The following is a 15,737-nucleotide window of genomic DNA, read 5'->3' on the forward strand; positions in this document are numbered from 1 at the left end:
GTGCTAAACTCTACCATAAACAGTCTCTTTAATGTCATGGTATAATTGGATGTCGTAAAAGTAAATCAGCACTTACTCCACAGAATTTTCTTCTTCAGTGTAGCACTTAAATTAATAATAAATATATTGTAATACCATTATAATAAACACATGCTTAACTACTTCAACAAACCAAGACTACTATGTACTAATTTGATTTTGTATGTAATATGTATACAATTAGAAGACGATGGTGGCGAAACAAGAGCTTTTAAAAAACTTGCTATGGCAACTATAAGATTTCTTGAAGTTTTTATAGAAGGATTAGGAGTGCTGCTGCCAAGGGCCAGGGGTATTCCCATCCAACCTTACCCTGCATACTGCCAGCCTCTTTCTCCTGTTGGCATTAGGAGCCCAAAGTCAGTGGCTATTGCTGAAGAGCATTTCTTTCATGGTGCTGCCAGGCCAGAGCACAGACCTGGCAGGAGGCACCTCTGCCAGTGTGAAAGCAGCAGAAGCAGCTGGGAGTGGAGGGAGGCACAGACCATTGGCTTTTCATTGGTAATGCTGTGTTAGATCATATTGAGTTATGAAACCACTCTCTGAAAGCACTGTCTGCTTTGCTGCTCTGCTGGGGGATTCTTCTTTCCTGTCACATCCACCACAACACGTGGGAGCCTCAGCCTCCAGTGCAGGGTCCTCCCTAATGCAGCAACTTCTCCATGCCTGTGATCAGCTGGACTCACCCACAGAGCATCTGCAGAGTCTGGAGCTGTCTGCAGCAGAGTGACTCAGTACCATTGCTCACAGCCCCGGCTGCAAGCAGGCTCTCAGTGCAATCCACCTTGCTCTGCTTTCAATTACTGTGTACTCTCCTGAGGTGGAGAATCTGCTTGGGTGTGCATTTTGTTTGCTGTGCCTAGGAATAGCATGGACAATGGAGGGGGCTTGGCTGGAAATCATCTGTCATCATTCTATGTAATACACTCCAAATTATCACAAAGGAAGCTGTAATAGATGTAGAATTTAAACTCAAGTTTCATGAGCCCCTTCACAGTACACTTTTTGGCTAATAGTGGTATTTGAGGAAATGCAGATTATTTTTAAAAAATCAGAGGTCTGCACTAAGCAGAGTAATACTTGCAGATTTAGAAAATGTTAATATACTGAAGTTATGCAATTTTACAGAAAATGGTAATATAAGCTTTAGTTTGTTAAGACTTCTCACCCAACATGATGATTTTTCTCATTTTAAAGACATAAACAGAATAATGAAAGGTATAGATTTTGCTTTTTACATATCCATGCACATATATATATATATATATATATATATTCATCCCAGCAGACATCCCAGTAATTTGTTTGAAGGCTTGTGTATGTTCTGGCTGGTTTCTAAGCAACATGTTCCACAGCAATAGGATACAATACAGATTGTCCTATATCCTAGTCATTTAAGCCTCTCAGCTAATGATATTGTTATAGTTCATGTGTTTGTTTGAAATGTTCAGTTTACATGCAGCTCTCTTTGCCATCTAGGTTTTCATTTTGTGCTTTCAGTGGATGCTGTTCCTGCTGGAGCACTCATCTGGGCATCAGCACTGGCTGCAGACAAAAGCTTTAAATCACAGTGGTGTCATTTGAGAGATCTGGACGTCCTGCAGGGCTCCCCTCCAGAATTCTGGAGAGATGATCTGAAATGGCCCTCAGTAGTCTCCTCTCATGTACTTTACATTTACACAGTACATTTCTAAGCTGAAATGGAAGTATGACCGAATAATTGTTTGAAATGAATATGCAAAAGAGCTGCTTCAACTTTTCTTAATTATTTTGGATATAGTCTTAGCAGAAAAATCACTTATACAATAATGGAAAAAAGAACATTGAAATTATATAACAAACCAGTAAGTTTTTTTTTTTTTTTTAATGAAAGCAAGATAACTAAATAAAATAAAATAGTTCCTTTTAAAAATTATATTCTGGCATACATGGAAGTTGTGAAGGCATTCACTCATGGTTAGATGATGTCTGATACTTTTTACAAGATGAATTGGTGATAAATTATTTTTGTTTTAAAACGAAGAGTATTTAATATGCTGTTGTTACCATCCTCAGGCTGATGGGGAATGAGTACCACAATGTAAAATGCATTTTATCTTAAAATTCCATACAGCTTACTTAGAATCATTTCCAACAAATTAAAAGTAGCTATTTTCATGGTTTTCTCACCTCTCCTTTTTTGACATGCCATATAAATGAAGTTAACATTATATTAACAAATTTCTGACTTTGGCCTGGTGGAATGTGTAATACCATGTGCAAACTACCATGTTCCATAACCTTCCTGAATTATGTACCTCGCATATCACCTGCTCTTTCTTTTACTTACTACACAAAATATACTTTCTACTATATTTTTTTTATTTGCAGAACAAATATTAGTGGGAAAAAAATAACCATTTTTTAAATAGATTAAGTACAATACCTTATCATAGAGCTGAGAGAGAAATCTCAGCTCAGGAGAAAGCAAAACCTATTTCTGGAGGATTAGCCTAGCATAAAGTTAGGGTGTGTAGAAAATCCAGACTTTAGGATGTGAGCAGTGGGGTGTGGGGTGCAGGGCAGCAGTGCAGGATGCCCAGAGAGCACTCGGTGCTCAGGTTCTGCAGCTCTGGAGCTGCTGCCCTGTGAGGCTGTGTCCCAGTTCCAGGGCAGAGGTGATGCTGGGATCACTCCCGGTGGAATTCTGTGCTCTGTGCAGTGCCACACGCTGGTGACACCGTTGCCTTAAGGGTCCAGCGCTTCAGCCCAGGGGACAGTTCTGTGTCTCCCCGCGGTGCCGGTGCCACTGCAGCCTGTGCCGGGAGCCTCTGCCCGCTGTGCCCCAGCCTCCAGGGGGCACGGGCTGCAGAAAAGCTGTTGGCAGCTGGCAGAGAGAAATGGAGGCTCTCAGTGTCCCAGCTTTGCACCGAGAGGAAACGGCCGCGGTTCCAGCACTGTCTGTTTCCATGGTAGCCAGCCTAGCAGCCTGCGCTGGAGTTTCTGCCGCTCTTGGAAATTTCCAAGGGGTTATGGAGGAATGTTGGACATTACATTTTCTCATTTCCACTTGCAGTTTGAAGTGTTTAAATAGGTAATATCTGTTGGATTTTAACTTCAGGAGAATAATGAGATTATTACATACAGAACATAAAAAAAATTTCGATGTGTTGTGTTTCTTCCTGCTGCCATTTGAAAGGACTGTGTGGTGTCTCCTGGACCCTGTGTCCACGGTGAAATGTTTGTTTCAGCTGTGTAATTGAGAAATGGCAACAACTATTTGCTGTTTCATAGTACCTTCTATAAAAAGATTAAAATTTGATCTTAAATTAATAGGCTATGTAATGAACTATGTTAGATGTGGAATTATTAGTGCTGGAACCACTGGAACTGTGCACAATATGTGTTCTGGTTTTTTTCAAGGCAAGAAGCAGTGGTGAAAGCTTGTCAATCAGTGTAGATAGCATTGTTCCTGCAGGACAACTATTGATTTATTTTTGGCCTCTACATTCCAGTGCTTGTGATTATGTAGTACTACTTTGAGACAGCTCTTCTATAGGATGCACGTTACAGATTCGTAAGAGGCATCATTTGCTCAGCTCTGATAAAAGCTGTTTGTTGTGGGTGATTCAATAATACACTTTATTTCACTCCTTCTGCCACTCACAGCAAGTAAAACATGCCCAGGGAGCTGTTTGCTGCCTTTCCAAGGTGTACAGAACGTGCTGTGTCTCCTCAAGTGCCTGCTTGTGGCACTTCTGCTCTCACCCCCAGAGCGCTCCAGCAGGAGATTGGGAGCTGCTGGTTCTGGTTATCCTCAGTCTCTGCCCCTTGGGGCACACTGTGTGTGAACCTGAGCAGGACTCCTGGGGTGAGAACAGGGCATTCATTGGCTTTATAAAAGTTACTGCTTTACAGAGATTCACTTCCACATAACCAAGTGCATTGGTTAATGGGTGAGCTCCCCTTTCTGCACCACCATCTCCATTCCCTGGTCAGAAGTGTTGATTCCCTGGTGTGCTGACACTGGAAGGAGCTGCAGAGTGGAGCACCAGCCTCTGGCACTCAGCCTTTGTGCTGGCTAAACACTCTCCCTCCAGTGCAGTCACAAGACTTCTGCTGACTCTGAGAGTCAGATAACCAGATGTTCTTACTGTGAGGAGGGATTATGCTTTTTTGTTTTGTCAGTAAGTATTAAATAAGCTATTCAAGCTTTAGTGATCATTTTATTGACTTAAGAAAACACATGGAAATTTTGGAATCTCTCCACCTGGTGTTCAAGTGTTAAAATCGTATGTTTAGTTGAAAACAAAAAAGAATATCCTCCCTTCTCCCTCGGTCACAGCAGGAATTGGTCTGACCTCTCTGTGCATGGCTTTTATTCAGAAGCAGTTCACAGACAATTTTTAGAGTTGCAGTGGTGTGAAGGAGGATTCCTGCCAGATAATGTGAAGTGCAAAATATTTGTACTGTCTTTTAACAACTACATTTGCTTAATGGTGTTAACACTGCCCTTCTTTTGCACATGTACTTTAAATAGGAGGAACAGCATTAACAGCATTAATAGTTTTTCAACATATGTAAATATTTGTTAATGTTGTGCCTTCATTTTGGAAATCACTTATGATTTTAGATGTTATGTAGGTAACTTCCTGATTTTAAAAGTGTAAAAGTGAAAGGTAAACTATCTGGCAGCAAGCTGAATGGATTTACTCTGATAAGAACCATCTGTAAAACACAATGTTTGAGTAAACACCATTCCAAGGGCAACTTTGCTTTGTAGTACCTCCACCTCCTGTCTTTCGAGTTCTCCCTTCCCCACATTCCATGATGGTTTGTCTGTAAATGTTTCTTTAAAATAAAGGGGAGGGAGAAAAACAAAAGAAGGAAAAATCCAAACCCCGACCCACACTAGAACAAGAGTAAAAAATATATATGCATATATAATATATATGTATGTGTGCATATATAGATATAGATATATAGATATATGTTGTATTTGGGTAATGCTTCAGTGGTTTTTAGATTTTTTGGTGGTGGTTTTTTGGTGGGTTTTTTGGGTTTTTTTTAGGCTGTCTTCTTATCTCAATCCAGCTTTACTAGATATACCACTTTGTGTGTTACTGACTGTTCTAGAAATCTCTTGCTATGTGGATTTCCATATATATCATAAGTAAAGTCTGTATTAGCTTTAATTACATTAGATTTAAACCAACCTGTGTTCTGTTCTAGATAGTTTCCCACAGAAATAAATGAGCAATTCTTTGCCATAAGTGGAATTCTCATATGGCTCATCCTTGTCTCTGAAGATAATTTCATTATATTTTCCCTATTGAAAACGTGTGATTCAGTTTCCATGACTCCCATCCTCCCGTCAGGCTGGCTGTTCTTGTGAGTCCCCATTTCCTCCTGAGCTTTTCACAGACCTCACTGCTGTTCCCTCCCTTCATAGCCACAGCAGGCTCCCCTCCAGCATAGAGAGACACATCTGTGTGTACCTGCAGAGACACTGAAGGGTCACTCCTGCCTGTGCTGTGACTCCTGCTCTGACACCCTGACCTGTAACCCAGGTGTGCTCTGACTGTGTGAAGTTTTGCAACTCACAGACAGGTCCTTCTGCTTCATCCTTATCAACAGCTCTGCTTTTTGCTTTGTGTCACCGTAGGGGCTGAAAGTATTTTAGATCCTTTAGATCCTTGTATCTCTTTCATAGAGATATCAATATTGGCTTTTTTTCTGATGGATTTGCTTTGGAGTAGCAAAACCTTTTTAGCTTTCCAACTTTAAAAAATAATATGTTTAGGGGTTTTATTCAAGATTGCTTTCTATTTGAAAATTTTCTATTTAATAATGCATTTGACTGCTCAATATTTATCTTTTTTAAAAATGTAGCTATGAAACGCTTTTTCAACGTTAGTTTTGGAGTTGATTGCAAAAGCAAACATCTGGTTTTCATCCAGCTTGGTTTCTGTTTAACCTTGCTCTGGTCAAGTCAAAATCTTCAGTTATTATCTTATACCATCTTTCTAACTATGAGTCATCTCTTCTTTAGCATTCCCCTGCAGTGCTTTCCTATTAGTCATGCTACAGGCTGTCCTTTCCTTATTATGTAATATATAAGTTCATGATATTTATCTAGTAAGTGAATAACTACATGTTCTATATCTTCTATATCTCTGATTTTCTCACTGTTTCTATGACTTGTCCAGATACAGATGGGGCAACTTCAAAATGTTCCCTTATTGCTTTGTAGTGCCCAGTGTAGATGAACAGATGATGGGCAGACAAGTAATGTTATGAGAGACAAAAAGGTTTGTTACATTTTTTCTTAAAAAATGCTAAAGCTTCACACGTGAGCACATAAGGTTTATGTGCAGGTACATTCTTACTGTTCTCTCCCTTTTGCTCTAGTCCCATGTATGTTCCCTTTTTACACTGTACATTGTTTAGGATATGGCTGTGTTTTTAGTCTTTCTGTAAAGCTTAAGCCAAATATCTGACCATAAATGAAGCCACAAATCATAGATACATTCCTAAACTACACAGCAGGGCTTCCTATCACTTATATTTAGATATAATGTTCAGTATAATATATTCAATAATAATGTTCTTTCCCACTTGTGATTACTAATATTGAAAGCACATCCCTAGCAATGCTTAGGTAGTTATAGCTGAACCAGCTCCACCTACAAAATGGGCTTTATGAGAAAGCTTAGTGAAGAAAAAATTGTAAAAGAAAATTGTAAAGTCTGAACTGATCTGCTGTGCCACAGCCCTGAAATGTTTGTATTTGAACTCTCAATGTTTGTGTGACACAAGAAAATAATGTCCTTGTTTTCAGGACTTGCTATTCCCGGTCTTAATGCCTTAGCCAGAGGAATATCCTTCCTGTACTGCAGAACAGGAAATAAGCTGGTTCCTTTTAAATTCTGGAAACAATGAACTTTGTCCTTAGCTTAATTTTTTAGAAATTACATTCATTTTGATGTTTTGGACAATGCATTAGCTTGTTTTGCTTCCTTGTGAAATACAATAGGAACAGCATACCATAATCATACACCCATAATAAGCTCTCAAGTCGGAATTTCAGCATGTAAATATCACATCTTTAATGTGATTTATACTTTGTCTTAACTGTCCTTTGTTCAGAAGATGAAATTTCACTTTGGGGTAGTAGCTATATGTGTCAAGGAGATAATGAAGCATTATGATAATTAGATACAGAAACAAGGGGATGGGAGGGGTAGAAACAACTTTTTTTCCCTCCTTGTTTTTCCCCCCGGCAACAAAAAGCCATAATCTTTAAAAGTATAAATCTTTAATGTCTACCTCTTCCCCCAGGTTTTGTGGTTTCTGGTGTAGCATTTAATATATGTCACATTGGTTGACACACAGAAATGTGTGAGAAACATTTCATTAAATGTAATGAAATGTAAGAAGTTACCTCTGAAGCTTTATAAGCTGTTTTTCCACATTTGACAGTACTGGATATATTCTGTCCTTTAAGTAATTATGATAACACATATCTCAGTCAAAAAAACCAACATTTTCTGATGTTCAGAGAGAGAATAAGGTGTGTTCCTGATTGTAACACTTTTTTGTTGTTTTTAAATAAGGCAGATAAAATTCTGCTTAGCTTCAGTTTCTTGTGTTTCAGCAAAGTTTATTTAATGTACAATCAGCCTTTATATTAAAAAAAAAAGCCTTAAGAAGAAACAATGAGCAAGACACACACAGACCTTTTCTTCTAAAATGCTCTGCACAGTTCATTTCTATTTCAGCCCAGTGAAGTCATGCAAGATTGGCTTAGGACATGCAGTAAGGCTCTGTAATCATTATGGGCTCCAGTTTATGGTTTAAACTCTTTCTACCTCACTGTTTTCGTGATGTAAGCTCAACACTCCTCATGAGGCCTGACTGGTGGGAAAAGTGGATGCACATGGGAAATACAATCCTGGCATCAGGGATGAGATAGAGAGCAAACTCCAGTGAAAGTGGGGATGGAAGTCATCCCTGGGAACTGTTATCAGCAGCTGTTCCTAGGAGGGCTCCTGGAGGTTACTGTCAGGGCTGAATACACAGCAGAAAGGATTTCTAAGATTGCAGTACTTGGTATCATTAGAATGGGGGTTTTGCACTGGATGAGGAGACTGTGCTCACACAGGAATCAATGCTTTCTTTTGTCAGTACTTCAGCTGAGGCTGCAACAGAGACGGACACGAGAGCAGCTGGTGGACCAGGGCATCATGCCACGTAAGACTTACACCTAGTAATTTGTATTTCTGTACTGTTAATTATGAATTGAATATATAAAATTATGAAGATAAGCATTTCTGTGAGATCATTAAAAATAACTTTAGCATTTGAAAAGACTTGTGGGATCCTTTTGATAACCTAAGTGAGCATGTAGTGAATTCACTGTGCTTCAGTGAATTCAAGTGCATCATGTTTCAGTTAAAATAGCCATTGTGACAGAAATGCAGGGATTTGTAGACCTAGTCCGATTCTGCTTTTATTTTCTCTACTTAAATAATGACGACTGATTTATTAAATAAACTGAATTACTTAAATGAGTTGGCATTATTAATAAAACCAGCAGTTTTTAAAGAGTAGAATGACAAAGGTTTCCAAACAAATGAGAGGTGCACAGGAAACATGGAGGATCTCTAAGTGGATAGCACTGAGATGGAGCACTCTACAATTTATGTTATTGCTAGGTTAACAGTGGTTTTTTTACTCTTTTTGGTTATTTAGTAGCTAGACATCATTCTGTTTTCTAAGATGAACATTTAACTCCTCCACATTTTTCTATATCATTTTTAAATCAACACATCGTTCTTAAGGGAAGGTCCAGTTCTCTCTAATAACAGCAAGTATGAGGTATGGACAGCCAGAAAATTCAGTGCAATAAATCAAATTAAATTGGCATTTTGGCATTCTAAACCTTACCTCACAAAATTTCCACTGTAGGACAGTTTTGATAACTAAACAAACACCTTTGTAGATGGTGAAAAAGTTAACCATTACATGGTAAAAATCTGTTAAATATTCCAGGTATTCTATAAAGGAGTACTGCTCGTCTCTGCTAAATATAGGTGGATACAACTAGCACAAATCAAATGTAATCCTGCAAGCACAACTCTGAGGTGGTGTTAACTCATACACACATTCTGGTTAGCATATTTCTTTAGAAAATTATTTCCTGTCTGTTTAACTCTTCCTCTCCCTTCACAGCTTTGAAAAGTCCAGCTGCATTCCATGAGCAGATAAAGAGCCTGGAGCGAGCCAGGGTAAACCACTTTGTGTAGACTTGTGATTAACATCTGGAAATGGAGAGTCAATTTTTTGTGATACTAAATTCTCTGAGTATATGAAAAAATTCTTACCATTACAGTAAAAATGTATTATTATTTTGGGAGAATTTGTTAAAATAAAATATCAAATCTGAGAGGAACTTCTCTGACCCTTCACAGATCAGTGGGGATTAAATTTATGGGGGGGTTAAAACATATGGGGGGTTAACCTCCAATTAAGGATTGGATACTTGGGGAAATTATGCTTCAGCAGTTTTTTTCTATGGCAAATCTATACTATTGTGATTATGGGAAAGATGGGAAACATTCCCATCTTGTCTGTAGAAGCTGGAAATCCATCAGCCCTGCTTAACTGCTAGGAAAACAGAACAAAGCAGGGGGAACCCCTCCACTGCCTGTGTTCTGACAGTGCTAACCCCCCATCTGAATGAAACTGCAACTATTCATTGATTGGATGTGGCTGATTTGTCAAACTGCTTTGAGTTTTTAAGTGAACAGTAGCTAATGGTGCTTCCTCCTCTCTTTACAGACTGAAAATTTCTTGAAGCACAAGATCCGGAGCCGGCCGGACCGCTCGGAGCTGGTCAGAATGCACATCCTGGAGGGTACGTGCTCACAGGCTGCATCTGCAGCCTGCCCAGGCTGCTCACAGCAGGGCCTTGCTTTGCTCTGCCTTGTCTCCCTGAATGACACTGCCTGGCAATTCATTCTGAAGGTTTATCTGCTCTATTTCTCTGCTTCTGCAGTGTCTGTGATAGTCTGTATTCTAAATCTGTGTATTAACAGATACATCTATGGCAGTGAAGGTATTCCCAGCAGTGTGTTTATTTGTTTGCTCTTGCATATTGTTCTTGATCTATAATGGTAATTATGGTATCAGATGTGTACATGGAGTGTTTCTATTTCAGTTTCTACTCATGCTCTAAAATGACCTGACAGCCTTATGCTCTCCTCTGGCCCTAAAGAACCTTTAATAAATGTGACTGTTATCCTGTTACCTGTTATACCTGGCTGCTTTTGATACAAGTGGAATGGTTACTGCAAAGACAAGACAATGTTGTTTGTCATGAAATTGGGGAACAAGTGGAACAGAATATTTGAATCAATATATCCTTTTAGAGACCTTTGCAGAGCCTTCACTACAGGCCACTCAGATGAAACTGAAGAGAGCTCGCTTGGCAGATGATCTGAATGAGAAGATTGCTCAGAGACCTGGCCCTATGGAACTGGTAGAAAAAAATATTCTTCCTGTAGACTCCAGCGTTAAAGAAGCCATTATAGGCAAGTAGTAGTCCCACAGCTTCTGTTTGTAATCTATGTGGCATTGTGGAAAATAAATAATTTAACTCTTGAGGGTAGAGTTCACTAGAAGATAACACATGCTAAGTTTATTACTACTTACTCTTTCCGCTTCTGAGACCTAAACTTTGTTATCATTTAAATAAAGTAGTCCTATTTTTACATGAAACTTTGAAAATACATTTTTTAAAATAAAAATCATTACAAATAATCAAACATATGTAGCCATCCCTCAGCCTGTCGTAGGTGTCTGCGTGCACCCCACATCTCTTGAATGTACCTTTTAATCTCTTACTAAAACCACTTCTGCTCCACACTTGGTTTTATTGATTTAATATGGCTCTCATATTAAAAACACAATAAATACTTAGGTACCATATGTTTAGACTGCTGAAAACTGATCATTTTCCAGCAATTAGCTAATTCTGCCATAAATGTCTAAATTAAATTTGTGCAATTAAAAAAAAACATTGTTTCTTTCTATGTAAACATTTTAGCAGTTGGACAAGAGAATTACCCTCAAGCTTTGGATGATTTTTCATTTGATGAAGACAGCAGTGATGCTTTATCACCAGATCAACCAGCCAGCCAAGAATCCCAGGGTTCAGCAGCTTCCCCTGGTGAGCCAAAACCAAGTGACTCACCCTCACCAATAACCCCAAATGCTGCTACATCAACACAGGTACAGTTTTTAAATGTTAAGATCTTCATAATATGCTTTTGGTCTGGCACTGCAGAAGTGGGGCATGGTTTCAAACAGAATGAATACATCTGCTGCTACAAAGGGCTGTCTGGGACTCTCTTTTCTGCTTGGGGGTGTATAGAGTAGAACCCTGGCTTAGCTGGTGGCAGTGATGAAATTCCCATAGGCTGCAGTGAAGCCATAAATTCCCTGGAATTCATTATGACAAGATCTGCAGCTTTCCCAGAAGTTGTTTAAAAGGTCATGGCCATGGTTTACTCCAGCTGTTATTGATTACTTAATGTCTGTCTTCCTTCTGGGCAAGGTCTTGAACTCATTTAGAATGAAACTTTACTGAAAAAACAACAGTTGATGTCAGTTCTGTTACCTTCAGAAAAGTCCACAAAAAAGGTTTCCCACATAATTTAAAAATTCTTTCCTATATTATTAAAATACTGCCTAAGGAATTTACTATTTAAGAAATCAAAATAACAGTTATTTTGATTTTTCTGAGGTTTTTAGTATTTCCTCAAGGTACTTACAAAGAAAGGAAAGTAAATGTGTCGTGGCAGATAAAATGTTATCTCTATAGCAGAGCATCTAAATGTGTGAGGATTTAGAGAGCTGAGGATTTGCTCCTTACTGCAGAAAGTAATGTAAAAGTCAACTGTTAAATAAGTAAAAAAGAGACAGCTCTTGTTAATGCTCCAAAGTCTGTAATGTCTTCATGACCATGGACACCAGATAGCTGAGTGGTTCAGGATCTGGTGTTACTCTCCTTGGTTTTCTTATTATCGCAGGAGATGGAAGCAGTATTGTAAATTTTATATACAGAAACAATGCTGGATGGAAAGTACAGCACATCCATTGTATTTCATTGTTCCCTGACATACAGATTTAAGATATGAGTTCGGTTTCACATTGAGAGAACATAATTTGTGTTGAATAAATTGAAAAGAAACCACATGAAATTAGATTCCTGAGTAAGGAATTAGGTTCCTAATGGAGAGTTAAATAAAAATATTCAAAGCAATACATGCCAAAAGCTTTTCAAGTAGGAAGCATAAGAGAGATCTGTGATTGCAGAAACAAAAAGCAGGGCACTTGAACTTGATTGAAAAAGCGCTTCAGAAAAACCTTTAAGCCTTTGCTTATGGATTTCATATCACATTACAGCCACTTCTGTGCACACATCTAAAATGAGAAGTTGTTCTTCTGCAGAATAAAACAGATGCTCACCTTGTTGTTCCTTTTGAATTAAAGAATAACAGCACAGCAGGTCTCTACAGGAGACATGTCTGGGAATGGCTCCTTTATTCTTTTAATTTCCTCTGATAAATTTTAAATTTTATTACAACAAAGTAAATAAAAAAATACAAAGAAAGTTTTGAATAAAGCAGAGTGCAGCCAGAGTTCTTTTCAAGGCTTCCTCCTCTGCACATTTCCAGACATCAGAGGATGTAACAGAAGTTTCAGAACCTTCAGCTCTTGCTGACTGATGACCTAAAACTTGCTTTAACCCAGTGTACTTGCATCTGGTAAGGATTAGGCATTTTAGTCATACTCTAAACAGATCAAATTGAGGTATTCACAATTCAGAAGATATTAAATAGTTATCTTCAAAACTGCTGAAGAATTTTGCTTGATGGCACAGAATGACTGTTTCCCTAATATATTCTCTGTAGCTTGTTAACCTGCTAGATTCTTGTTGGCATCCAGCAGAAAAGGTACAGAAATCATATTATTTGGAATAGGGATCTGATCAAATTAAATAATGACTAGTTTATGAAGCAATCAGGTGAAGAAGTCAAGATCTGTTAAATCTAAGTTTTTGAATTTAAAAATAAATTATGTGTATGGTTCATTGCTTTATCTAACACTTGCAGGTAAAATTGGGAAGTCTGTAAAAAGCTTTGTGTGTAGGTTAGGATAATGGCTAGTGTAAGGAGAAGTAATTTACTCTCTGGCAAGAGGAAAATGTTTAACACCATGATTTTCATGCAATGTGAAAAGAGGTTATTTGGGGTTTTGGTGGTGCTTTTTTTTGTTGTGCAAGTCCAGCAAAAACAGATACTGTGTAGATATCAGATGCTTTCCAGAGCAAACACTTGGAAACTTGGAAATAAAAATAGAGACATTTGTATCTTTAGCCTGCCACCAGGCTGGATAGGACAGGCCAGGCATGTGCACAGTGTTTCAGTGACAGGGAGGGCATGGTAAATCTGCTGTCTAATAAAGCAAGCATCAGGAGTTGTTCCTCTGTGGCTGCAAGACAGGGATCAAACCCACTTTTCAGCTGACTGGGTTATGGGCTAGAGTTGCCTCTTGGCAGCTGATGGTTGGGAACACAGTGAGATGTCTAAATGAAACATGAAGACAAAATGGAAATTTCTTACAAATTAATTGTGAGCAAAAGTCAGAGAGCTTTGTTCATACAGACTGGCACCTTGGGAACTGCTATCCCAGAAACACAAAAGAACCAGGACATAGAGTTGCAAAATGTGTACTAAGTCCTTTGTAGTACAGAAAAATACAGGAAAGGTACAGGAAGAAATGAAACAGAAAGTACCTGTCAGACTTCATTATAATGCAAGTCTTGGAATTAATTTGGAAGAAAAAGGATGTTTACTGATAGGAATATAAAGAAGAGGCTTTTATAAAAGGAGCATTGTGCTAGGGGATCTAATTGCTTTCTTAAACAATGGAAGTGCAACTGATGTCATCTGGCTGGATTTATTACTGGATGATAGTAAACACTAGGAAAATGAGGATGGAGATGACCAGAAATGAGCCAGAAAGAGGGAAGTGCTGGCTGAAAGGAAGCTGGTACCAGTGCTCTGTGGGAGGTGATCTGGGACGTTCTGGTTTCATGTTACCGTTAACAACCTTGACGTAAGAACAGGTCACCTAACAAAAGTAGGAAGGCACAGTCAGCACACAGTTGGATTGTTATTATGCAAAAAGAACTGGGTGATTTGGCTTTTAGGAGAGAAATGCAATTCCAATAGAATGAACCGTTCTTGGAAAGAAAAATACACAATGCCCCTCTTTCCCATGACAAAGAAATGTGGAAACCTGGGGACTCTTGACTCAAGAGAAAACTGAGGAGGAAGAGAGCTGGGGTGCAATGTTCAGCAGTGGAGTCAGGGAGCTCCTGTGGACATCCTCTGTAAAACTGCAAGCCTGTCAGAAGAGGTGATTCCAGGAGAAGTGCTAATGCCACTGTGTAAGGATGCAGTGAGACTCTATGTGGAATATCCTGAACATTTTCAGTTACTTATATCCAAGAAAGACTAATGAAAACTGTTAACACAGTTAACTGTAACAGGAAGATAATCCGAGAATGAAAAATCTATTTCTGAGTAAAGATTTCTGTGTATATCTAGGAACACAGGGGCTGAGATCTGTTTATGTAGAGTCTGTATTCCATCAAGAGGGATATTCACCACAGAAGGAAATAAGTAGGTTTCTTTAAGACCTAAAATCACAAACCAATTTCAGCACAATAAAAATTGGTATGACAAATTTAAGATGAGCAAAGTTCGGGTTTACACTTCTGCTGGCATAAGATATAGAAGAAATGCACCTCCTGGCACAGTCAGAGGTGGGGTTCTGTGAAAATACCACAGGAAGGGTGAAAATGCACCTTCTGTCCTGCTGCGTGATCATTCTGAAGCAAGAAGTTTGTTTGCCTGCTGAAGCTTGACCTTTATGAAAGCAATGCCTTTCAGTACTTGTTTGGGTGTTAAGATTCTCCTTGTATACACAGAAATCTGACTTCACAGACAAAAAATACTGATGGTCTCAATTTTATAGTAATAAAGCAATGTTTTCTTAGCTAACTAAGAAGTCAAAGTAAGAAACCATTTTATTTTATTTGCTGTGTTTGAAGTGTGCCAAAATGTGCCCTTATAGAGTACTTGTACACATGTACAGGAGTTCTGTTTTCACCATTCCTCCGAAAAAGTATTTGTGAATTTGATGTGATAGTCAATTGTCTTAACGTTTTCACATTATTTCCAGTCACTCAGGCGGTCGACGTTTTTAATGTTTCTCTTTTTCCTTATATTTTTTTTAATACCAGTATCCACCTTTAACCTCTCCAGTTCCTGAATTTCTCAAAACCCCCTCTACAATCGAACAGCACGTGACTCGTTCCACTGCTGCAACCACCCTGACCACAACCTCTGTATCTGCAGCCAAGCCTGGGCCAACCTTAGTGAAGGTGGGTTTTATATGGAGGATAACTGAATAGAGAGTCACTGCATTCACAGTCTACCTGCAAGCAGTGGTGAGCAGCATTGCTCCTTTTTCACAACTGTTGTCTCAGTTGTTTTGATGTATAAGCAGAATGCATTGTGAGGGAGAAGTTCCTGTACCCTTGTTGGGGATCAGAAGAACATACTCAGTTCTCTTTTCTGCAC

At 38.7% G+C, this 15,737-nt stretch overlaps 1 protein-coding gene across 4 annotated transcripts in view; it reads left to right on the top strand.

Moving 5' to 3' along the window:
- Positions 1-15,737, top strand: part of MRTFB (myocardin related transcription factor B) — a 64,103-nt gene that overhangs the window by 31,968 nt on the left and 16,398 nt on the right. For all 4 annotated transcript variants that reach the window (XM_058035182.1, XM_058035180.1, XM_058035183.1 and 1 more), the window contains 6 exons: positions 8,206-8,271; positions 9,253-9,308; positions 9,862-9,937; positions 10,452-10,613; positions 11,129-11,313; positions 15,398-15,538. In XM_058035182.1, coding sequence (XP_057891165.1) covers positions 8,206-8,271; positions 9,253-9,308; positions 9,862-9,937; positions 10,452-10,613; positions 11,129-11,313; positions 15,398-15,538 — 686 coding nt within the window. The remainder of the gene's footprint in view (positions 1-8,205; positions 8,272-9,252; positions 9,309-9,861; positions 9,938-10,451; positions 10,614-11,128; positions 11,314-15,397; positions 15,539-15,737) is intronic.

The sequence above is a fragment of the Melospiza georgiana genome, chromosome 16 (assembly GCF_028018845.1).
Source record: "Melospiza georgiana isolate bMelGeo1 chromosome 16, bMelGeo1.pri, whole genome shotgun sequence".
In the NCBI taxonomy this organism is placed as follows: domain Eukaryota; kingdom Metazoa; phylum Chordata; class Aves; order Passeriformes; family Passerellidae; genus Melospiza; species Melospiza georgiana.